Source organism: Hippocampus bargibanti, linkage group LG06 (assembly GCF_051943395.1).
Source record: "Hippocampus bargibanti isolate YZ-2025 linkage group LG06, ASM5194339v1, whole genome shotgun sequence".
Lineage (NCBI taxonomy): Eukaryota > Metazoa > Chordata > Actinopteri > Syngnathiformes > Syngnathidae > Hippocampus > Hippocampus bargibanti.
Window position 1 is genome coordinate 8,700,423 of NC_142739.1, and position 26,879 is coordinate 8,727,301.

The 26,879-nt window shown below is 42.0% G+C and overlaps 1 protein-coding gene across 4 annotated transcripts in view; it reads left to right on the forward strand.

The window, feature by feature from the left end:
* Positions 1–26,879, forward strand: part of rftn1b (raftlin, lipid raft linker 1b) — a 120,613-nt gene that overhangs the window by 84,921 nt on the left and 8,813 nt on the right. For all 4 annotated transcript variants that reach the window (XM_088998742.1, XM_088998741.1, XM_088998740.1 and 1 more), the window contains 3 exons: positions 1,118–1,336; positions 13,438–13,547; positions 20,651–20,754. In XM_088998742.1, coding sequence (XP_088854868.1) covers positions 1,118–1,336; positions 13,438–13,547; positions 20,651–20,754 — 433 coding nt within the window. The remainder of the gene's footprint in view (positions 1–1,117; positions 1,337–13,437; positions 13,548–20,650; positions 20,755–26,879) is intronic.

Sequence of the window (26,879 nt, forward strand, 5' to 3'; positions counted from 1 at the left end):
TTCTGCACCCTCTTTGATGTGTGAAGCAGTTCTAGATGAAAAACGAGAGTAGCAAGTTTGACAGACTTAAAGGACAACCGACGTCTCCAGACAAGTTGTGTCCATAATTTGTAAAATGGCTTCAAATGACTTCTACTGAGCATATTTTACAAAGATTCCACCACAAATAGCTATATTTTATGTTTTAAGACTTGCGCTGAATATTCCGGAAGTCTTGTTTTTGAGTTGGTGACGAGTCCGTACGTGACATCACTGAAGGAACGCCCCTGACAGAAAAAAGGATACATTTTAGCAGTTCTGTAGCCACAAAGGGACATAAGTCTTCTTGTGCCGCTCCCAAGCCCGGATAAATACAGAGGGTTGTGTCAGGAAGGGCATCCGACGTAAAAGCTTGGCCAAAACAAACATGCGGGTCAAACCTCTAAAGATGGAGGACACTGATTTGCTGTGGCGACCCCTTGTAGGGAAAAGCCGAAAGGAAAAGAAGAAGATTGTTGCAGTCCTTCCATCACGTCAATGCATTTTGTTCTGTTTGTTTGGTCTGAAAACATCATGTTGCACGAAAAAGAGTCGTAAGAGGGCGACCAAGCTCCATATAAGGAATTTATCAGCCTGTGGAAACGGGCTGATTAATTCCTCACAGGGAGCTTGGTCGCCATTTTCTGCCTCTTTTCTGGGACAGTCCAGGTGCCTCAAAATGACACGGAAGGACTTCTTTAATCAATTGCAAACATGTATGCTTTCCTCTTCAGAACTATTTGAATCATATTCATCACTGATGTGTGTAACAAGAAAGCATATTCTCCAAATCTGAAGCCATTGTTTTGATTCTCCAGCAATGCAAGACGTCTTGGACGTTCTGAAAATACCCAATTTGACTAAAAATATCATTACCATTTGACTAAAAATATCATACTGCATTTTTTGGGTATTTTAGATACTATAAAAGGTTTTTCATATGTCAGTTAAGAAAAAAGAAAAGAGAAAAGAAGAAAAAAGAAAAGGTTGTCCTTTAAATGATAACACAAGTGACAGTCGGACCCCTCGATGTGTGCTGCAATCGCGAAAAAACCACGCACGTCGCACGACATAGCATGTCCATATTTTGTCTCCATAGGTGCAGAACTCTTGGCTTTATACAACCACCCGGCGGTGCGTGAGGGCACCACGGTGAAGTACTACACGGTCAAGGTGCCGCTGCGGGTTCATGCCGGCGTCAACGGCAGCGGCGACGACGTCCGAGAAGTTGAAGCCAACTGGCTGGATCACATGACGCAGCATTTTAACAACGGAGCCTCGCTGGTCGACGGACACTTCCACCTGGGAAATGTTGATGGTAAATAACCGGTGGTCGCCTTGGTGTGTAGGGGCAGGACACGATGTTGTCTGGGTTTTCTTCCTGGCATCAAAACTATTTCCTGTTTGGGTTCTTTGGCTGGCTTTAGGGGATGAAAAGGGGTGCGGGGGTGCAGTGAGAGTAAACAAGTTATTCATTCAGCTGGCAACGTGAATGTCTGGAAAAACAGATTATGAAGTTGATAACGGATTAAAGCCCTCATTTCCAATTTGGTTGTTGACAAAATAGCAGCGATGTTTCTTGTAAGAATAAGCATTAAATCTTCAAGTAGAAATTGGATCTCCTTCCCCTTGGCTTGATTCCGTCAAAGGAGTTTGTCTAAATCCAAACTGTAAGCTCTGGAATTTGACCAAAATGTCTCATTCAAATGCAAAATGGCCGATTTGTTTTCAGTGTAAAGCATGGGAAACTTTTTTATATGTCCCTGTTTTGCTGTCCACCGATTTATCTGTGAAACTATTGTCACGAAGAAGGCTATTGTAGTGAATAAAAATGAACAAAATTTGGGAGCGTAAAATTGTAAAAAAAAAAAAAAAAAAAAGTGAATAAAACCTTGCACTTGAAAAATATTTCACATAATCAAAAAACTACGACTAAAAGTAATAACAACTACACTGAAACATTGTCAGAAAAAAGTATTTCACTCATTCACTGCCAGACAATGCAAAAATGTGTCCACTCCAGTGCCAGGGTTTTTGTCATTGTGACTCGAATGTCAGGACCCACGGAACTTAGAGTTTTTGGACTACAGTGATACCTCAGTTTACGAACGCTTTAGCTCATGAACTTTTTGCCTCAAGAACATTACATTTGCGAGCATATAGTCTTGGCTGACGAACTAGTTCTCGGCGGACGAACCAAGCCACACAGCGCCACGGTGGCGGGCGGACTAGTTTTCGTCACCCCCTTTCTTTGAGTGCGGACATGGTTTGTTATTGAGTGGAGTACTTTTGCTAAAATGGGACTGAAAAAGACCCCACCACAGGCTAATGGTACGGCGAAGAAAATTACGGTTGAGCAGAAGAGGGAGATCATCGAAAAACACGAACGAGATGTGCATTTGTGTGACTTAGCGTGTCAGTACCTGTATGCTAAGTCGACCATTGATACGTGTGGCTAAGGGTGTTTCTGTGTTGTCTAAGCAACGGTCTCAGGCAATAGAAGAGGTTGAAAATCCTCTGTTGATTTGGATTAACGAAAAGCAGCTAGCAGGGAACAGTGTGAGTGAGGGTATTATCGCAGAGAAAGCACGGTGATGGGTTAAAAATAACCTTTCGTTCCTGGTTCATTGCTTTTCAGGGTGTCAGAAGTGGGATGGTGAAATCAGCAGGAATCCAGGTGTTGAACAGAATAAATTATTTTAATCTTGTAGACAGCAGGGACATAGTGTGAGGTCGGTTGAGGAGAGAAAGAATGGAAAAGAGAGAGATCGACGCAGGCAGGATATGACATATCAGGAAGTCCAAAACAAAACAAAACAATGCAAAAAGATGTTTAAAGATGTTCGTATAGCGAATTACCCCAACAATGGCAGCCTCACTCGAATATCATCAAGAAGCAACTACATCAACGACCATCACAAAGGTAAATAAAACGACTTTATTATACTGTACCATTTATTTCTTTAATTACAATACAATGGCACATTTAAAATACATAAAATTAGGTATATTTTGTGTAGTTTTAAGGCTTATTTTGTAGAAAATTGTGTTTTATGGGGACGTGGGAATGGATTATTCTCATTTTAGTGGTATCTTATGGGAAATAAATGTTTGGAAGATGAACTTTTTGACTTACACACACTTACTGGGAACAAATTAAGTCCGTAAGCTGAGGTATGTCTGTACATAAACATTTAATACAGTATAAGAAACCTTTGACTCTCTTCTTTCATCAGGAAAAAAAGAGTTATTTCCTAAATTATATGGGTCTGGAGTTATATGAGCTTGAAATGAGGGCGGCTGTCCAAAATACAATGCAATATATACATATTGGGTTATATAGGGCTTTAACAACAGCTGAAGCTGGAACAAAGCGCTAACTCCCCCTTGTGGAAGGGAAAAAACATTGCCAGAGGACATGGAGATCACTTTATCAGCACCCAAACAAGAAAAAAAAATTAAAAAAATTCGGGAATGGCGCTCTACGTCATATTTTCAATTCCTGAATAAATTTGACAATGGCAGTCAATGAGTTAAAGATTCTAAAAAAATTCAACATATTTTTAAAAAAGAAGTACATGTCTTGTATACCTGCATCCATCTCGCTCATTTGAATCAAAATGGCCGATTTCCAGTTGCGTTCTAATTAGTTGTTTTTTTTTGCCAAGTTCTACACAGCGATTGGCCAGTCAGCATTGCAGGGGGTGTGGCTTAGTGACATGGTTGATCAAAAAAGCGGAACCCAAAATATATGAGATGCCTTTTAACGACTGGAATTCAGTATGCAAATAGACTCCACACTTTAATTCACCCAATACGTAGTTGTTTCAATACAATTTATAAGCCAAGGCATTGTTAAAAACAAAAAAAAATGCCCTTTGTGTGCGCACGTGTGTTTGATTGAAGCCAAGTGTGTGTTCATATGTTTGTGAAAGTGTTTTGTGTATGTTTTCATCTGCGTGCTTCTCTGTGGCCGCAGATAGTCAAAATATATCGAATTAACTGAAAGCATTAAACATTCATCCACACGCAAACACAGGAACGTATACACATGAACTCATGCACACATGAGTAAACACACACAAACACGTCGCCACTGCCTCCCCCGAGTGGAGTTGTCTAACGAAGGGACAGCAGAAGTGCAAAAAACGCAACGCGCCTTTTGTTACCTGAATAGCTTAATCCGTCTCCAGAGCTGCTGTGAGGATTTGCAGGCTTTTTTCTTTCCTTTTTTTATTTGTTTATTTTTTCTTGTCTCACACACACACACACACACACACACACACACACACACACACACACACACACACACACACACACACACACACACACACACACACACACACACACACACACACACACACACACACACACACACGCCTGAGCTCCTTATTATACATGCGCCACACTCAGCCCACCAGGCAATCTAAATTTGGGCAAACACGAGAAACAAGGTGCTGCTGAAGTTAGTCTATGCTATTTTTTTATGTAATTTTTAAAATCATATTTCGCATATTACGCTTGTGAGGCATTCAAGTGCTTCAAGAAAACACAGGAATTTCTCCATTATAATCCATATTATCTTGTCATGTTATATTAAATTTGCTTATTTTAGCTAATCTTATCTTATTTTATTCATGTCCATCATTTAAATTGACGAATATCTGCTAATGAAATTAAAAATAAATGAATGGTTCACTTGTAAAGGAAGAACATATTGAAATGACATGAAAGTTATTAAATTACAATCAATTGAATCGATGAGAAGGTTTCTTCAGCCGTCATCTGTACAAAAGTGAAGGTTTCGGACGTTTCGCCTCCTATCCAGGAGGCTTCGTCAGCGAACTAAAGTCTGACTGGTCGTATCGGCCCTAATGTCCAGACCTGGTGGCGCCGGACACAGCCATGATAGGTCCCTACTCTCAGGTTGGGGGGGGGGGGGCGCGGGACCCCTCCCTGTGGCCCCACTGATTGTTCCTACATTCCTGACTAACGACTGGCCTATTACCCCCACTCCTCCCGGTATCACCTCATCAGCATAACGACCCTCATCAGCATTGCGAAAGTTGCCTAACCTGTTTTGCCTGAGCAGGCTATTGTATGAACGATCCAAATTGAACCTCACCCCACCAGACCGGTTTAATGAAGGATTTTGTTGTTTTATAAGAATCGCTTCTTTTACCCCCCTTTCAAACCATCTATGTTCTTTCGCTAAGATTTTGACCTCATTGTCGTCAAATGAGTGGTTGCTAGCTTTTAGGTGCAAATGTACTGCCGATTGAGGCCCACTAGTATTATCCCTGCGATGTTGATAGTCTTTTTTTGAGAATTTGTTGAGTCTCCCCAATGTACTGCTCTTTACAATTTTCATTCTTACAATGTATGGAATAAACTACATTACTTTGTTTTTCATTTGGTAGCCTATCTTTTGGATGCACTAATTTTTGCCTTAACACACACACACACACACACACACACACACACACACACACACACACACACACACACACACACACAATTGAATGTATTTAAAAATATATTTCATTTCAAACTACTTTTTTATTTAAAATTAAATGAAAGTATGAAGTGCAGATTAAATGAATGGATTCATATTAAGTATGTTTCACTGAAAATCTGATTAATTTAAAATTAAAATCAAACTAATCCACATTTCAATGATTTTTTTAATTAAATTTGAATGAATTTTGTAATCAGTATTTAATTAACACTTAAGTATGAACCTATTGAAATTAAGCACCCTTTTTAAAAATTGCAATAAAATGAACAGGTTGATTTCACATATCAAAGTAAGATTATCATCAAATTTGTTCCTCAAGTGCACTTTTTCTTACATACAGTTGAACCAAAAAAGACACTGACCGCACTGTGACACCACAGTGTCTTTTCAACTGTAGCCATTCATCCTGAATGCCCTAAATCTCCTCTAGAATGAAACAAATCAGCTCCTGGACACTATCACTTACTCTGAATGCTGCCTCACTGATGCCTTTAATGTTACTTGTTTTTCGCATTTTCCAATGTCTGTTGAAGGTCATAGGTCAATAGTCTCCTCTTTGAAGCATTCCTTGATGGTCAAATACAATGCATTGAGTGGTGCAGGCGCATAACAAACAAAAAAAATTAAAAGAGAAGATGACGAAGAAGCAGCCAGCAATTATGTAGCGACAAGCCAACCGCCACTGAGCTAATCCTTTTGTTACACATCACAAGCTGTGTAGGACTAGCAAAGGATTAGCTTCCATCCTCAAACATTACAGTCGCCACTGAGCCTTTTGCTTACTTTTTTTTAAAACACCTATGCCAGGAAATAATCATAATATGATTACAGTAATTAATTATGTCCTAGCTTCTTGAGCATTATTAGAAACAGCCATCAGTATGATGAAAACTAGCAAACATATTGTCACTGTTGGGTAGAAACCTCATGTTTTCATATTGGTTACTCTCTGTTTGAGTTACGCTTGCAAGTTATGAAAAGATGTAAATAATTGTTGGGAAAAAATGTACCTATACAATGTTTGAGGAGGTCTGTGTAAGCTCTCAGTCCTACAGGAGTGGTCCATCGGTGAAAAGGTTTCTTCAGCCGTCATTTGTACTTATCCCTGATGGACAGAGGTGGTGGTGCCAAACCTTTGCTTAGGGATAAAAATAGGGCCATATAGCTACCAGCACAATTTTAGTTCGCTGACAAAGCTTTTCGGATGAGGAGCGAAACGTCCGACACCTTCAAAGAAGTACAGATGACGGCTGAAGAAACATTTTTATTAATGTTTAAGGACTTACATTTCCTGGAAAATTATGGTTTTGGAGACTTTTTTTTCTTGTAGATTTCTTTTAGATGAGATTATAGAATCTGATTGCTGGTAGCAACTTGCTGCCGATATCCAATGTTGAAGTCAGTTGAATAGCTTCATTTCCACAAAAGTCAGACATCTTTATTAATTTTAGCGCGGAAGAATTTTTACTATTTACGGCCATCCAAATTCTGGCAGAGATAGGCATGACCAGCCTGCCGACCAGCTGCATGCACACGCACGCGCACACACACACACACACACACACAGACACACACACACACGCACGCACACGTTCGTCACATCAGTCCCATCCACCGACTATATGAAATATAAATGAGCTGTCAGCGCCGGTCCCGGCCTCCATTTTGAAATGAGGCAGACATGACCTGGTCACACGCTGTCTTCAAGCCTTAATGCGCACACACTAATGAGCCCAAAATGATGTATATTTCATTTTTCATTTAACATGGTCATTTATTGATGATTAACCACCCGTCACGAATCGTTCTGACATCAAGCATCAGCATACACGCAGCGGTGTCGCTTTCGTTCGTAAATATGCGTCAGTCAAAGGGAAGAGCTACGTCTCGGCAGAACAAAATCTAGAATTGATTTTCAAACTCACCTGCTGGCCCCTTTTGAGGGGTACCTTATACCCCATTATTCACCTGTGTAAAAAAAATAATAAAATAACAAAACAAAATATACTCTGTACATTTTACGATTACAGTGATACCTCAGCACACAAACTTAATTGGTTCCCAGAAAGTGTATCTCAGGCGAAAAGTTCATCTGCCAAACATTTATTTTCCATAAGAAACCATTAAAATTTAGAATAATCAGTGCGTAGGTCCCCATAAAACAATTTTCTAAATGTGCTATTGTACTGTAATTAAATAAATAAACTGTACTGTATAAGAGTCATTTTATTTACCTTTGTGATGGCCGTTGATGTTATTGCCTCTTGATGATATCCGAGTGAAGTTGCCTTGCTTTCTCGGTGATAATACCCTCACTCACACTGTCCCCTGCTAGCTGATTTTCATTAATCCAAATAAACAGAAGTTTTTCAACCTCTTCTATTGCCTGAGACCGTTGCTAAGACAACACAAAAAGATCCTTAGCCACACGTAGCAATGGTCGACTTGCCATACTCGTACTGGGACGCTAAGTCACACAAACGCACACCTCGTTCGTGTTTTTTGATGATCTCCTTCTTCTGCTCGACCGCAATTTTCTTTTGTGTCCTCTTCATCTTAACACTAGCCTGTGGTGGGGTCGTGTTCGGTCCAACAATAGCAAAAGTACTACACTCGATAACAAACCACGTCCGCACTCAAAGAAAGGGGGTAATGAAAAGTAGTCCGCCAGCCACCGTATCGTTGTTCAACCGTGTGGTTTGGTGTTCATCCGCCGAAAACTAGTCCGTCAGCCCCCGTGGCGCTGTGTGGTTTGGTTCGTCCACCGAAAACTAGTTTGTCAGCCAAGACTATATGCTCGCGAATTTAATGTTCATGAGGCAAACAGCTTGTGAGCTAAAGCATTCGTAAAGTGAGGTATCACTGTATTATTATTTTTTTGCAAGTGTCACAATTACAGTGGCTAGGTCCATGAAGGACACAGCATATTGAATGTCCATTGGCGAAATTGGTAAATGACCTTTTTTTAAACAAGAGTCTGGAGGTTTGAATGGGATGGAAAGGTGGGGGAGGGGTCTTGAGTGAACAATGTCTGCATTTGAGCGAGCCAGCAGATGTCTGAAACATCTTCAATTGAAAGTGCACCAGCCCTAATTAGATTTTGGGGAGCCATCTATATGAATCTCCCTCGCTGTCTGTTTGCTTTTCTATCCTCCATCCTGTCACTCCAACCACTGGCACCACCCCTCCCACCTATAAAACCCCTCCGCCCCCTCACCTCGCTGCCCCCCCAGCACTATTATTTGGATCTCATAATGAAATGTGGAGTGTCTTGTGTTGCGTCTGGGCTCCGGCAAACTGTATTAGTGTGGAAATGACAGGCTAGTAATGAGAAAGCACTCAGGGCCAGCACGCTTGTGTGTGTGTGTGTGTGTGCACATATGTGTGTGTGTGTGTGTGTGTGTGTGTGTGTGTGTGTGTGTGTGTGTGTGTGTGTGTGTGTGTGTGTGTGTGTGTGTGTGTGTGTGTGTGTGTGTGTGTGTGTGTGTGTGTGTGTGTGTGTGTGTGTGAGTGTGTGTGTGTTTTTTCAAAGGAATAAGAGACATTGCGGAGGTAGAGGAGGGGGGTATCGGGGGTCATGAAGGCCAGGCTGTCTGTCAGGGATGTGATGCAGAGGAAATGTATCTGCACTGGAGCATGTTTGAGATCATGTGACTAACTCACCCCTTTTTGCACTTCCTGTTAAAGCCAGCTGTTGCACGCAATATATACTGCTTAAAAAATGTCTCCATGTGACCTCAGATTGACCCGAAATATTTTTTTTTGCCTGTAAAATATTGAGACGGTGAGACAATCTTCAACATTAACGTAATCTACCTGCACGCTTGCACCAGTAAATTTTCTGATTAAAAAAAAAGTCTTACCATAGTTTTCCGAACAATACTTTTTGTCGTTATTTTGGCCGGTTGTACTACAACAGCTCGGACAGTGACCTAAAACCAATGTGCCCTAATGATGTTGACTTTGTGTGCATTACTACTCCCTCACGTCCACCAATGGTAATGCACCAAGAGTATTTGTGAATGGAAGAAATGGTCGACATGAATTTTCGCCATTGCCTATATTCTTGATAGAGCGCTAAAGAACTTTACAGTAATGCAACAACAAATGTATTGTCAAATGTCAAAAGACAACAGAAGAAGAAATGTAAAAAAACACAAGTTGAGGTCAGCTATGTTAACTCATTCACTGCCATTCCAGAAATTATTCGGAAATTTGAAATTGAAAATATGATGGAGAGCGCATTCCCGAATTTATTCGGGTTTTGTTTTTTCATGCTCAGGTGCCGATAAAACGCCGGCCATGGCCTCTGGTAATGTTTTTTCTTTTCCACAAAGGGGCAGCATTTCCCTTTTTTTCCGTTCCTGCTTTAGCTGTTGTTAAAGCGCTACATAAACCAATATGTATATACAGTAGAGTGAGACCTTGGCTTACGAACTTAATTGGTTCCCAGACAGAGTGTGTAAGGCGAAAGATGTGTATCCCAAAAAATGTTTTCCCAAAGGAAACCATTGAAATGAGAATAATCCGTTCCCAGGTTTCCATAAAATATAATTATTTATAATTATTCTATGTATAATAAATGTGCTATTGTATTGTAATGAAAGAAATACACTGCATTGTATAATAAAGTCACTTTATTTACATTTGTGTTGGTCATTGATGGCTTGATGGAATGGCGTTGGAGGTCAGAGGGAATTGCTGTTTGGAAAGAGAGGCACATTCCATAAGGACTGTAAGTAAAGAAATAAACTGTATCGTAAAATAAAGTCGTTTTATTTACCTTTCTGATGGTCATTGATGGCTTGATGGAATGGCGTTGGAGGTCGTAGGTCAGACAGAATTGCTGTTTGGAAAGAGAGGCACATCACATGAGGACTGTAATTAAAGAAATAAACTGTACTGTAAAATAAAGTTTTATTTACCTTTGTGATGGTCGTTGATGGCTTATTTTCATAAGCCACCTTCCATAAGGAAAGTCACCTTCCATAAGGACTGTTGGTCTGTGTAAGCTCTCAGTCGTACAGGAGTGGTCCATCGATGAGAAGGTTTCTTTTGTACAGATGACGCCTGAAGAAACCTTCTCATCATAAGGACTGTTGGTAACTCAACCACTGGTGTGGCTTCTCTTCGCTTCTTTTGGGACTCCTCATCTTTTTTGCTGATTAAAAACCTCTGAATAGCCACAGTCTTTTCTTGATGGAACTGTTCGATAAAAGCCTGCAATTCATTCCACTTTGCCAACATTTCCTTAATGCTCTCACTTGATGCTGCAGCAATCTCCTCCTCCTCAGATGACAACTCCTGGATGGCTTGCTGCTGCTTGTCCTCTTGAAGGGTAATCAAATCCTCCGTGTTGAGGATCTCATTATGGTCAGCTCCTCGATATCATCCGCATCCACTTCGAGTCCCACGTTCTATCCAATGGAAACAATTTCATCCAAAACAGCAGCGTCTTGAGGATCAAATCCTTCAAAATCCCTCCCAAGGATGCATGCGGACCACAAATTCTTCCAAGCTGTTTTCAATGATCGGAGGGTAACATCATGCCAAGCCTTTTCTACCAGCTGAACACAATGAAACATGTTGAAATGGTCTATCTAATAATCCCTCAGGGATAGTTCGGTGTCATTTGTCACTTGAAAGCATCTGTTAAATAAAGCCTTTGTTTAAAGCTTCTTAAAGTTTGCAATCACTTGCTGGTCCATGGGCTGCAGGAGAGGGGTTGTCTTGGGAGGGAGGAAGTTCCTCCTCTTAATTTGGTGGATGCGCTGGGGCATTGTTAAGGAGAACAAGACACTTGACAGGGAGTCCTTTCTCCTCAAGATATTTCCTCACTGAAGGAGCGAAAACATCACACATCCAGTCCATAAACAGGAGACGAGTAACCCAAGCCTTGGTGTTGGACTTCCACATTACAGGTAGCTTGGATTTAACCACCTGGTTTCTTTTGAAGGCCCTTGGGGTTTCTGAATGACAAACCAACATTGGTTTTATCTGACAGTCACCACTGGCATTAGCACAAAACAGGAGGGTTAGCCTATCTTTCATTGGTTTATTTATGCCCAGGGACAGACTTCTCTTCCTGTGTTATGAAAATCCGGTTCCGCATCTTTTTCCAGAAACGTACGGTCTCATCTGCATTAAATATCTGCTGAGGAACGTAGCCTTCTTCATTCACCAGTTCGAGGAATAACACCTTGTAGGCTTCAGCAGCTTTATGGTCAGAACTGGCTGCTTCACCACGACGAGTGACGCAGTGAATCCCAGTACGGCGCTTAAAGTTCTCTCTCGAACCATCCTTTGCTGTAAAATCCTCAATAAACGGCGACCTTCCAGGTTGCCGCATGGCGATATCGGCGTGAATTAGCTGTGCTTTCTAGCATATAATTGCTTTACTCACGCTGTCGCTGGATAGCTGCTTTTCGTTCATCCAAATTAACAGAAGTTTTTCAACTTCTTCGATTGGCCGAGACCATTTCTTTGACAGCGCGGAAACACCTTTTGCAACAGACGCACCTTTGTGCTTTGTGCTTCTGTGTTGCGGAGGATGGTAGCAATGGTTGACTTAGCATAGCCGTACTGGGCCGCTAAATCAGACAAACGCACACCTCGTTCGTGTTTTTCAATTATCTCCTTCTTCTCCTCGACGGCGATTTTGTTTTGTGTCTTCTTTGGCTGAACACGAGCCTGTGGTGGTTTTTTTTTTCAGTCCCATAATAGTAAAATTATCTGCAAACAGATCCTCTTAGGGGATCAACGTGTGCATTCAATGAGAGGGGGTGTGGAAAGGTGCGCCGGCTCGAGCGCTGTTCGGTCGTGTGCGTCCGCCGAAGATCCGAAGATCACTCCGCCAGATCTGAAGATCACTCCGCCAGATCTGAAGATCACTCCGCCAGATCCGAAGATCACTCCACCAGATCCAAAGATCACTCCGCTAGCCGTGGTGGGTGTGAATCGCGAAAAGTAGTGCGTATTCCAAGGTTTAATTTTGATAAATTTGATGTTCGTAAACCGAAAATTTCTGTATTGCATTGTATTTTGGACAGCTGGCCTCATTTTAAGCTCGTATAACTCCAGACCTATACAATTTAGGAATTAACTTTTTTCTGATGAAAGAAGAGATTTTAAGGTTTCTAATGCTGTATTGAATGTTTATATAGTCCTAAAACTCAATATTCAGTGGGTCCTGGAATTCAAGTGACAATGACAAAAACCTTGGCACTGGAGTGGACACATTTTGGCACATTGTCTGGCAGTGAACGAGTTAAACAAAACTAAAAATAAATAAACTGTTGCGTTGTCAGAATGTAGTTGGAGCTCTGTGGTTATTGTGTTTTTTTGTTAAATATATTTAGACACAAATCATGACTATAGCTTGACTGAGATGTTTTCTTGTTCTTTTTGTTACATCTTGCACTCCATATATTGTATACATACAATGAGCTCATTTGCCAACCCGCATTAACGAGGATAAATTACCTCTGCATTTGGCTTTGTGAAAAGAGGCAGGAAGGTCTTGGAGTTCATTCACAAATCTTTGTGCTACCCATGATACTCGTACCTGTATCAAAACAAAAAATACAATATAACGGCAAAATGGGCCAATGTTTCTAATTTTCTTCTTATTTGACCTCATGGACAAACAAAGACAAATGATGAGTTCAACTCATTTTGTGACGAACCGTTCATGGCGAAAACTGCATAAAAATTCTGTCCTTTTCCCATATAGGATTCAAATCAAACTTGTTGAAGGAATGGTTGCTCGAATCCTCGTACGATTGTTTCGATATCCCACAAACGTTGTGCATTTCGAGGTCTTAAAGGTCCTAAAACTCTCACGCTCCCTCATGTTTTTCTCAGTTGGTTGACGGCCACTTTGTCTTCCTTCCTCTCGGCAGATTTGCTTCCCAAGTCGGTGGAAAGCGTCTTTGTGTTCCAGGAAGCCAGCGAAGGCGAGGCCAACACCATCTACGACGCCATCGTGGTGGAGCAGTGGACCGTTATTGACGTCAGTGTAACTTTTTGTATTCCGTCTGATTTTCAACGATACCCTTGACATATTTTGTCAGTGGTTCTTGTCCACTGCTTCCAATATCTTATCATGTTATCAAGTAACAGAGCACATGAAAGGATCAATATGGCATTTCAATTATGTCAATTCTTGCCGACTCACAAGACCAAGACAAAGGTCCTTGATTTGGATAAAGACCCAAACTAGGCATTTTAACTCATTCACTGGCAGACGATGTGCAAATGTGTCCACTCCAGTGCCAGGGTTTTTGTCATTTTCACTCAAATTGCAGGACGCACAGAATATTGAGTTTTAGGACCACATAACCATTCAATGCAACGTAAGAAACCTTCGACTCTCTTCTTTCATCAAAAAAAGAGTAAATACCCACGTTATATGGGTCTGGAGTTATCTGAGCTAGAAATGGGGGCGGCTGTCCAAAATCCAATACAATACATAAATTATATAGTGCTTTAACAACAGCTGAAGCTATAACAAAAGGCAAATGCTGCCCGCTTGTGGAAGGAAAACATATTTCCAGAGGTCTGACCAGCGCTTTATCGGCACCCCCCCGCAAGAAAAAACAAATCCTGAACAAATCCGCGAATGGTGCTCCACGTCATGCTTTTCAATTCCCGAATAAATTTGGCAATGGCAGCGAATGAGTTAAAAACACCCGAGAAAGTCGACAAACAGCGCTTGATCCAAACCGTCTTGAATATCATCGTTGTGTGCATATAAACGCTGGCAACGCTGACTATGGTAGTTGAAAATATTGTTTTCATTTTTTCAGACTGTTTCAGATGTTGCTATTAGATTAGATTTGGATTAGAATAGATAAAGATTGATTCGTCTCACATAAACAAAAGGCACCCAGTCCCGCGGCGCCATCTTGAAGTAAAAAAATAATTAATTAATTAATTAATTAATTAATTAATAGTGTGACACAACACAACAGACACAGTCATTCAATCTTAAGAACTTTCTGCATCCTCTTTTTTGGATGAAGGAATTCTAATGAAAGAGGATAGGATCAAAGCGTCCTTTTTACCAGTGGATCAGGGACGTCAGGGTGAAATGGGCACGTCTGCTATAAACTTCGAAAGTAAACACGAAGCTGTAGCATCCATTGACGAAAAGAGATTGTCTCACATCCCCTGTCCCACCTAAATCCGCTTCAATTCCATGCCGCGACAGTTACACATATGCATTGGCGCTTTGCTGCATTTCCATGTCCACAAAAATGTGGTTGGCAATTTCTAAGGTACCGTAATTCCCAAACTGAATAGCGGACCTGATTATAAGCCTCACCCAGTATATTTTTAAAAGAAAAAACATTTTGTGCATACATGAACCCCACCTGTCTATAAACTGCATGTTTATAAAGAAAGACGGTACACAGAAAAAGTTTTCAGTTTTAATAATACGTATGCCTTAACTTTTCTTTCAAAACAGTTACGCGACAGCAACACAAGATGCATTATGGTAGTAACACAGCCAGAACATTGCTGGTAAAAAAAAACATGTTGGCAAAATTGAGACACGTTAGCAGTCGCTAACAGGTCTGGGTACAAAAACAAACCAAGTCACTGAGACACGGAAGAAATATGTTAGCAGACTTGTGCAAACGTTGCTCTTCGCAGACGGCCAGTTTTGGGAAACGATTTCTCGCCGCTGCTCATTAAAGCTCATTAAACTTGCTTCTTCCTCGGCACATAACATTCGCCGTGTCTCATTCTTACCTTTAGTCCTCGAGCACCCCATGAAAAAAATGGATAAATTGGCCGCATTGTTGCATAAACCGCAGGGTTGGACACTTGTGACAAAAGTCACGGCTTATAGTCCGGAAATTACGGTACTTTTTTTCTGTATCGGCAACCAGAAGAGGCAAACTTACTATGTGAATAGATGACAAAAAACATCTTATTGACAGATTGACTGTGTGTGCGTGCATGTGTGAGTCGCAGTAAACAGGCGCTTATCTACTCCTGATTAGATCTTCTGTCAGCAAAGGCTTATTGTTAAAATGGATTTCTGTCCAGTGTATTTAAAAAGGTTGGCGGGTGTCTGCTTGTCCATACTGTGTACTATATAACGTACGTCTACGCGTGTATACAGATGCTATCACGCTAATCAAATTTAGAATTTTCTAAGTGTGAAAGGACATTCCCTTGTCCCACCAATTCAGTTCTTGACAGTCCGCTGTTGCGCTTTGAATTTTCAACTTTTTCAATTTTAAAAGGAAGGCCACTTGGCGATAACCTCAACCAATGAAACATCCATGCATCCATCCATTTTCCGTACCGTTTATTCTTCATTAGGGTCGCGGGGGTTGCTGCAGCCTATCCCAGCTGTCTTCGGGCACGAAGGGGGGATACCTTGAATTGGTTGCCAGCCAATCACAGGGCACACAAAGACGTACAACAGCCACTCTCACACTCACACCTAGGGACAATTTTGGAGTGTTCACTCTGCCTGCCATGCATGTTTTTGGAATGTGGGAGGAAACCGGAGGAACCGGAGAAAACCCACGCTAGCCCAGGGATAACATGCAAACTCGACACAGGGAGGAGCGGGACGTGAACCGGCGACCTCTGCAATGTGAAGCCGGCGTGCTAAGCACTCAACAACCGGGCCGCCCACCAATGAAACAATTGCATCTAATGTCTCCAAAAGTCTAGTCCGGGACACAGCTTCCAACTTTAGCAAGGAATCAATGATGGAAAAATAACACGTCAGTGTGTCTGAAAATCCATTCAAATCTCGCGAAATGTCATATTAACTTATTGTTAGCGTCTACAAAAGAATACACATCATCAGCCGAAGTCAACCTTTCTCAGATATTTGTCTCATAAGAGCCAAACCACTGTCAAAAGCCTAAAATCATTTATTTAAAGAAACCACAAATTTCCCTTTAACTCATTCACTGCCATTCGGGAATTGAAAAGCATGATGTGAAGCGCTATTCCCCAATTTGTTCGCGTTTTGGCTTTTCTTGCTGGGTGCCGATAAAGTGCTGGCACTGTTTTTACCCTCCCACGAGGGGGCAGTATTTGCCTTTTGTCCATTTTAGGGCTTTGTTACAGCATCAGCTGTTGCTAAAGCACTATATGAATCAACATATATGTATCTTACTTTGGACAGCCCGTATTTCAAACTCAGATAAATCCAGACCCATATAACTTAGGAATTAACTCTTTTTTGTGATGAAAGAAGAGAGACAAGGTTTCTTACGCTGAATTGAATGTTCATGTAGTCCAAAAAGTCAATATTCTGTGGGTCATGCAGTTTGAGTGAAAATGACAAAAATCCTAGAGTCTAGGGTTTTTGCATTTTCACTCAAAATGTGTCTTGGGCCAAGACACATTTTTACACATTGTCTGGGGGTGAATGAGTTAAAAAAAACTAATAAATAAAATAAAATAACAATTTACATAGTAATCCGATATTGAGAGCATGTATGAGTCGAAATCCAGTGCAATAGCGTTAGGTGAGGCTCTTAATAGTTGCTGAGGTTGCACCTTCCTTCCTCCTTATCGAAATGGCAAAACCTGACAGGCCGAGCGCGACCTCTCACACTAGCGGCGGTGCAAATTAGCCCCGCTGCTATCTGGGTCGCCTCTTCTCTCACCTCCGCCGGGGAGAACTGAGATATCACACACTGTAAGACGTGCGACATGCAAGCTGTTCCTGGTGACATGTTTGGGGTCAATTTGGAAGAGGTTTCCTAGAAAGCATATATATCTGAAAACAAATGTAATACCTTTTAGGCATAAGTTTTAAAAACCAAATTCCATATTGGTTGGCAAATTGTAACGACATTTATAAACAACAGATGAGCAGATGTGTCGTCTTGAAACAAAACACCCACTGAAACTTGAAACTCTGCTCATGAATAAAAATGAATTGTGTAGCCAAAAAAACAAGCTGAACTTTGACGTGGTTTGTGACAAAGGCGTTTTTTTTTTGTGTGTTTTGAAGCGAGAGTTTAACGCTGTTGACATTTGAATGCCGAATGTGTGCATTTGTTTACTTTGCCGAAAACAACTTGGTGCTTATCACTTCTTTTTCTTGTCTGTCATTTTTATGTTTATTTTTCCACTTTCCCTCCGGGCTGCTTTTTGGCTCCCACGTTACTGCAAATGCATTTAAATCTTTGTGATGTTTGACATTTATTGTGTTTGTCTGTTTTGTGGGCCTCATTACCTTTTCCCATTTAAATGTCTTATCATCGTGCATTAATTTAGACTTGCTTTGCTTAATTTCCTGTCAGGGCGACAACTTCCTTTTATTATGTTTTAGTATGTGCATTTCGACATCAGTCCGAGGCAAATTACATGAAAAAAACATCAGCATTCCGATTGATTTCCGACATTTATATGAAATTACAAATTCCACTGAGCTTTTTGTCTATATCAAACTTTTCATTTATCATCAAAATTCCATCAAGTCATGTCAATGACGCTATACTTCACGCGGAGTAATGTTAAATGTCCTAAAAATGCCAGCACATCATACAAGACAACCTGAACTATTGTGAAACTCATTTACTGTATTTTACGCACGGTAAATCGCTTTGGCACACCTTCAATGAATGGTTTGTTTGACCTTTTTCATATATAGTGCGCATTATACCGCAAATAAGTTGCATAGAATAGCTATGACAATAGTGGCTGCAATTGCGTTATGGATCCACTAGATGGAGCATTAATAACGGGAATACAATACAATACAGTATGATTTATTTGAGCTTTCTCAATAGCTGCAACTTAACAAAACATTTGAAATGCTATTTTTCAAGAAACATATTATTGGTCCATATATGAGGCGTATCGGATTAGAGTGAGACCTCAGTTTATGAAATTATTTGGTTCCCAGACAGAGTGTGTAAGCCAAAAAGTGTGTATCACAAAAAAAAATTCCCATAGGAAACCATTAAAAAGGGAATATCCGTTCCCGGGTTTCCATAAAATATACTTTTCAACTAAATAAGCCTTAAAACTACATACAACATACCTTAATCTATGTATAATAAATGTGCTATTGTATTGTAATGAAAGAAGTACGCTGCACTGTATAATAAAGTCACTTTATTTACATTTGTGATGGTCATTGCGTGATGGAATGGCGTTGGAGGTCCGAGGTCAAAGGGAATTGCTGTTTGGAAAGAGAGTCACATTCCATAAGGACTGTAATTAAAGAAATAAACTGTGCTATAAAATAAAGTTGTTTTATTTACCTTTATGATGGTCATTGTTATTGATGCCATTATGGAATGGTGTTGGAGGTCGAAGGTCAGGGGGATTTGCTGTTTGGAAAGAGAGGCACATTACATGGACTGTAATTAAAGAAATAAACTGTGCTGTAAAATAAAGTTGTATTTACATTTTTGATGGTCGTTGATGGCTTATGGAAGGAGAGTCCCCTTCCATAAGGACTGTTGGTAACTTAACCTCTGGTGTGGCTTCTCTTCTTTACTTCTTTGGAGACTCCTCATCATTTTTGCTGCTTAAAAACCTGTTAATTGACACCTGTTGCTTTCTGACTTGTCAGGTCTTACGAAGCTGAGGCATCACATTATCGTTCATCATTTTGATGATTGTCATAGCCACAGTCTTTTCTGGATGGAACTGTTCGGTAAAAGCCTGCACATGATTCCACTTTGCCAATATTGCCTTGATGAGCTCACTTGATGCTGCAGCCATCTCCTCCTCCTCCTCTCCCTCAGATGTTCTCGAACCATCCGTTGCTGGCTTTAAAATCCTCAATAAGCGCTGAACTTCCAGGTTGGCGCATGGATATCGGCGTGCTTTCTCGCATAAAATAGCTTTACTCACGCTGTCGCCGGATAGCTGCTTTTCGTTAATCCAAATTAACAGAAGTTTTTCAACTTCTTCGATTGCCCGAGACCGTCGCTTTGAGAGCACGGAAACACCTTTTGCAACAGACGCACCTTTGATGGCTTTTCTGTTCCGGAGAATGGTAGCATTGGTTGAGTTAGCATAGCCGTGCTCTGCCCCTAAATCACAGAAACGCACACCTCGTTCGTGTTTTTCAATTATCTCCTTCTTCTCAGCGACTTTGTGTCTTCTTGGGCTGAACACAAGCCTGTGGTGTTTTTTTTTTTCGGTCCCAGAATTGTAAAATTATCATCAAAAAGCTCCAAGGAGGCAATCGAAGTGTGCTTTCAATGAAAGGGGTTGTGGAAAGGTGGCCCGGCTGGAGCGCTGTTCGGTCGTGTGCTTCCGCCAAAGATCACTCCGCCAGATCCGAAGGTCGTGTGCTTTGGTGTTCTTCCGCCGAAGATTACTCCACCAACCGTGGTGGGTTTGTATCGTGAAAATAGTGCGTATTTCAAGGTTTAATTTTCATAAATTGTCATATATTTGATGTTCGTAAGATAAGGTGTTCAAACTATATATATATATATATATATATATATATATATACCATAGATAGATATTATAAAAAAATACTCATATCTCCCAAGACTACAGCTAAATCACGTCTCGTATAAAATTTAGCAAAGGTTCAGTTACATCATGAGAGGAATCCTATGAGCCCCCTGGAACTTATTCTAAATCTCACGAGATTCCCATTAAACCTCATTAGACTTCTAAAATCTCACAGTACTTCCAGTAATTCACATGAGATGATCTTTAGACTTCTGTTCTTACACTTTGGGATGCACATCGAATTTTCTTTCATGAAAATGATTTCTGAAAATAAATAAGTGGTTATGGTTAAAAAAAAAAGAAGCGAACAACAGCAAGACGTGAACCACAAAGCCAAAAAGTGAGCAGTTTCACCGTGCACCCGTCAATTGAAGGTCTTAGTGCGCTGACAAACCCTTCTTGTCATCAGCTCAGCGCGTTGCTATGTTGACTCATAGCAACCGGGGATTTTCTGCGGCGCTTGATTTCATTTTTCCAACTTTTGCAGCAAACTCCCGCACGACGCAAAGACCTTGCATAAAAGCACCGACATTCACATAACTGTATCCAAGAGTCAATGCTGTTTTCAAGCCTCGCTGATGTCTTCCGGCGCTTTCACGGCAAAAGGTTGATTGGAACAAAACCTTGTGTCTCTTTTCCGTGCAGGGTTTGCAAGTGAAGGCTGATTATGTTCCTCTGCTGCAATCCTTGGCCATGTACGGCTGGAGACTCACCTGTGTGCTGCCAACACCTGTCATCAAGACCAACAGGTAATAAATGGTCATTGGGTCAATGGGTCATGCTTAATTCCTAAGTTATATAGGTCTTGTGCTAGAAATGGGGACAACTGTCCAAAATACAATACACACATTGATTTATATAGCGGTTTAACAACAGCTGAAGCTGGAACAAAGTGCTGAAATTGACAAAAAGCAAATGCTGCCCTCTCGTGGAAGGGAAAAAAATTGCCTGAATCTCTGACCAACTTTTTATTGGCACCCACGCTAGCTCTCCATGTCATGCTTTTCAATTCCCGATTCAGGGAAACTTCTGGATTGCTCTGTCGAATTTGCATGTTGTCCCCATGCCTGTGCGGGTTTTCTGTGGGTCCTCCGGTTTCTTCCCACATTCCTGACAGGCTAACTGAATGCTCCAAATTGTTCCTAGGTGTGAGAGCGAGCGCAGATGGTTATTTGTTTCTGTGTGCCTTGCGATTGGCAATCAACCGCTTCAGGCTATCCCGCCTTCTGTCCAAAGGGGATCAACTGAATCACAAAATGGATGAATGCATGGTTAATTCAACCTCCTAAGCCAGGTTCAAATGTGCAATCAAACTTTGTCGGCACGTCTTTCGTGACATATTAATAAATAAATAATCAAATAAATTAATACATACATAAATACACAGATAAAAAGAAATGAATGAATAATCAAATATATATATCTAAATAAAGTGATGAATAAATAAATAAATACATAAACAGATAAATAAATACATGAACGACTGTATGAATGAATTGATGGATGGATAGATGGACAGACGGACGGATGTTAGAGAGACAGACAGACATACAGACAGACAGATACAATAGATACAGTTGACAAATAAAATGCAGACATATTTTCTATTCCAGGTCAATGCCCAGTTGTAGAATGATGTCAAACATTTTTCTGAAGATTTTGTTGCATTACGACAATATCCAACAATCTATTCCAGATGATGAGATGGACGAAGATAAATTGCAAAACATTTATCCTGCATCGTGTTTAAGTGTCATGACTTGCCAGAAAGAAAACAAAATCGCAAAATTGTAATTGATCTTCATCGGGTCGGAGCCAATTTTACTTGGCATAAGTAGACGCGTAGTAGTTTGTCCCGTTGCTACAAAATATGAACCATATCTACTTGAAAGACGGGTAACACAGATTACATAACACTTTTGTTTTTGTCATTGAGTGCTTGGATGTTATGACATTTGAAAATTCTTTTCACACGTGTTTGTTTCTGCACTGACATTTTGCCATGAGGCCTCGATTGTATGAAGTGGAACATAGCCAAGCGTGCACACCTTGTCTTCGACTTCCTTTTCTAAGACGTTGACCTCAATCTGCTTCTCGGTAACTTTTAAGGCAGAGCATCTGCCACCCGTCACACGGAAAATCTCCATGCGGAAACACTTTCTTGGCTAAGCCTACGCTGACGCATCACTCACGGATACGGCGACAATGGCGGCATCCACTTTTGGTTAAGAGGAGGACCTTCGGGGACATAAACTTCATGTGTGAAAAAGTCTTCCAAAGTCTAAATGACCCCCCCCTCCACTGCCACCCCCTTGAAAATGCTGCGGTACTAAGGCGGTTTGAAAAATGTACTTATAAAGCACTTTCACATTCACTAGCCAGCTCAATGCGCTTCACACACCCAAAACCAAAACGCCTGAAAGCATTTCCAACGAGAATTACTCGACGGACGCTCCCCACGAACATTGGCGTTACAAATAACGGTACATACAAACATTTTTGCGAGTACAGTTATATTTTGTATTTTGTATTTTCCGGCCAAGCTCGCTTACGATTGGCTGCGTAGAGGATGTGGTTGGGGAGGAAATCCCTCTTCTCGGTTGACTCTCCAGGAGCAAGCGATGCATAACAAAAAGTAATGGCTGTTGGCACGTAATTCAGTAAAATTATGTGCCAGCAGCGTCAGTAATTGCTTAGTGATGACCCAAGAGTATATGTCATCGTACTACAGTAGGTGAAAAATGTATTGTACGATTGTCAGACCGTGTGTGTTTTCTACTTCCCCGTTCAGTGTTTGACTTCAACATACATTCCATACAAAATATTACACTGAAGCAACTCAACACAAATTCACCTTACGAACGACCCCTGGGAACATACCTCGTTCGTAAGGTGGGGAGCGTCTGTACTCATTCCGAGGCAAAGCGAAGAAAACAAAAGCATAGTCACGTATTATAATTATGCAAGGCAATTGGGTGCAGCATAACAACAAAATGCCGCTTCACCGTGTTTATTTTAGAAACCTTCGGAGGGGTACCAATACTTCAAAACTTTCAAATTGTCTTAGAATTTTGAACCCATCAATATTTCTTCCTTGGAATTGATTTTAGGACGCAGAAGGTTGATATTACGGCACAGATATTTTAGTTTCAACCCAGTCTGGTTGACAAAAAGCTGTGATGCGTCCCCCTCAATGGAGAGAAGCGTGACATATTTCCATCATCACCTTGACTTAGGGTTTCACTTTTCTCTCTCACCGATTCAATGTCTCACCATGCAACCCCCATCCCTCCCTCTTACGCTGTTTACACGCAAAGTGCCTCGGTGCCGCAACACAACAGAGCTAATTAATCAAGCCGGCCCAGATAGAGTACAACAGAGCAGCTTATTTCTCACCCGGCCCGCAAACGGTTTGATGATACGTTTCACTCTGACACTCATTAGGCTTGTTTATGCGCCGACTACCGCTCGCTCGCTCATTGAAACGACATGTCTGCAAACGTTTTTTTTGTCTTGTTTTTGTCTCATCCGAAATGGATGCTAACGGACGCTCAACTAGCATCTCCTCCGCGCAACATTAACCCAGATGCTCGTCTCGTCTTGGCTGCATTCAATTAGTGGGGCTTGTGATTACATTTTGCAGCAATTAAGTCATTTGTCATCCTGTGGCAATTAAAAATGTAAAAAAAATGTGCTTGGCGAGGACATATAAAAGCGTTGTTGGATTGATGATTGCGCCAGAAAACAAAACTCACGATGAAAATGGGAAAGCTCAAGTCTGTGGCGGGCACTAGGACCAGGCATCTCACCCAGCAGGTGCACGGGGTGCATGTTACATATATTTGACCGCATTTTCTGTTTGAGTTAGATCCACTTGTTACCCATTGGAATAAACACGTTTCACATTCAGTCGTCTGTGCTCCTTCCTCAACGGCTACACTGGTGACCCCAACGTTGGAAATGTTCATGGCAACAGATGAAGAGGTGTCTTCTACGGCCATGTCGCCACGACCGGCGCCTCAACTCGCAGCTCACGCCTACGCCGCGAAGCTGGCCGAGTTCTGGCACAGCGATCCGGCTTCGTGGTTCCAGCATGTGGAAGCACTTTTCCACCTACGAGGGATCACGGCGCACGAGCCGAAATATTACCTGGTCGTGGCGTCTCTCAACGAGCAGACTACTCATCGTGTGCTGCCGCTCTTACGCTGCTCATAAGGTTCACGTTATCGGCCTCTGAGAGAGCAGACAGGCTTCTTTCCTTTCCCGGACTCGGCGACGGAACAGCAGTGGATCTCATGGACAATATGCTGTCGCTCTTAAGTTCGGATGAGGCCGGATTCCCTTTCCCCCATATATTCCTCTGTCAGCTACCAGCTTCAGCGCACACCATGCTAGCTAACTCAACGTGCTTGGCCACCGGCGACTATCAAGGTTTGGCTGAAGAAGAGGATCGAGTGCTTCTGGAACACGGTGGTTCACCATGCAAAGGTGCCGTCTGAACCCCTCGGTGAAGGGGCATCGAGCATCGATCCGACTGTCGTGGCAGGGGTGGTATCGGAGAAGCGGCGTGGGAGGACCACCTGTCTTTTCCATCAGCCTCATCCAATTCCGATACGAAATACGGGGTAGAGCATTTCATCCCCACGGTCGGCCTGCCAGTTTTTGCCCGCGCTAGTCGCCTCGACGCAGCAAAATTGGTAATGGCGAAAGGGGAGTTCGCGACAATGGAGCACTTGGGCATCGTGAGGCACACGTTTCGGCACGCCATCCGAATGTCACGTCGGACAGAGGCCCCCAGTTTGTGTCCGAGCTCTGGTCAACCATGGCGCAGTCATTGGGTGTGCAGGTACACCGCACTATGGCCTACCACCCGCAGGCTAACGGGATGTGTGAACGTTTCCACAGGTCACTTAAAGCCGCGCTACAGGCCGCACTATCGGTAACTGGGTCGACCGGCTTCCGTGGGTCCTACTCTGGTTACGTTCGGCACCAAAAGAAGACCTTAACGCCGCTCCGGCAGACTTTGTGTTCGGTCAGCCACTCCGCGTTCCTGGTGAATTTTGCCTGAAGCTTCGGGTACACTGTTGGGGTAACGAACATCTTTAAACATCTTTTTGCATCGTTTGTTTTTGTCTTGGACTTCCTGATACGTTATATCCTGCCTGCCTTTACATGATGTCACATCCCATTACGTCACATCCTATTGCGTCACACCCTGTCCGTCTTATAACTGCTCTCCCAGTTCGTCTTTCGCTCTCTTTTCTTTCTGTCCCTCTTCGGCCAACCTCACACAATGTCCCTGCTGTCTACAAGATTAAAATAACTTCTTCTGTTCAAAACCTGGATTCCTGCTGATTTCGCCATCCCACTTCTAACACCCTGAGAAGCGATGAACGAGAAACGAACCATCACTTTTAACCCATCATACACCTTCTTTCCCCCTTTTGCCAGGAGAGCCTCTCACTCCAGCACCATTTCACCACTGCGTCCCCAAAATATTCGTTCCGTCTGCTCTTAAGTCAGCCCGGTTTGGTTTTGTGTGTCACGATGCCTACCGCTCTCCCGTCCGGCCGCCGTACAATGGCCCGTTTAGAGTGCTTGAACACGGCGAAAAGATTTTGTGCTCGATATGGGTTGGCGAAGGTTGGGCATTTCAATAGACAGACTCAAACCGGCTCATTTAGTTGCAGGCGAGGACGTTTCGCCGGCCCAGGCCCCACGTCGCAGACGCCCTCCGAAATCTCCAGCCTCACCGTGGCATGCCAGGGTTGAGTGTCGTTCCCCCACTCAGGTCTCACCCGGATCACTTGCCCGAATGAGTTCACCTTCACCACAGAACGACGGACTGCGTAGTCATTGTGGCAGGCTGGTCAAGCCCCCTGCAAAATTTTCACTTTGACCTTCCTTCTGGGTGTTCTGGGGGGGGGGATTTTCTGTTTGAGTTAGATCCACTTGTTAGCCGTTGGAATAAACACGTCTCACATTCAGTCGTGTGTGCTCCTTCCTCAACTACAAGTACACAATTGAACCTAATATCAGTTATTATCAATGGGTGTGGTTTGAAACTCATTCACTGCCATTCACGAATTTTCTTCGGGAATTGAAAATATGACCGAGAATATGACCATTCCCTAATGTTTTTTTCATGCTTAGCTGCCGATAAAGCGCTGGCCATGGCATCTGGCAATGTTTTTCTTTTCCACGAGGGGCAGCATTTCCCTTTTTTCCATGTGAGCGCTTTTGTTCCAGCTTCAGCTGTAAAGAACTATATAAACCAATATTTATGTAGTGGATTGTATTATGGACAGCCACCCTCATTTCAAGCTCACATAACTCCAGACCCATATATTTTAGGAATTAACTTTCTGATGAAATAAGAGGGCCTAAGATTCCCAATGCTGTATTCAATGTTTATGTAGTCCTAAAACTCAATATTTGGGTCCTACAATTCAAGTGATAATGACAAAAACCCTGTCACTGGAGTGGACACATTTTTGCACGTCTGGCAGTGAATGAGTTGATGATCATTTAAATCGATTTGGCAATCTGTGTTCATGTTTTTTTTTTTTTTTTTTTTTTTTTGGGGGGGGGGGGGCGACATTGGCATGTTGCAGCACCCTCACCTGAAATCTTCTTTGGAAACTGCTCAACTGTAAAGTGGATTTGTAGTGAGGTCAAAATGCATATCCAATAAGAAAAAGGACCAGTGCAGTAATTCCAACAGTGCTGACAGCAACAAACCAGGCAACAGGAAATGCATCCACACTACATCCTGGTAGACTGCTAAGCTAACACTTCCAAATATGAGCATACATGCACCAGTGTGCCATAATCACAGCACTCTATACACCGTGAGCACCATGAAAACAAAGTG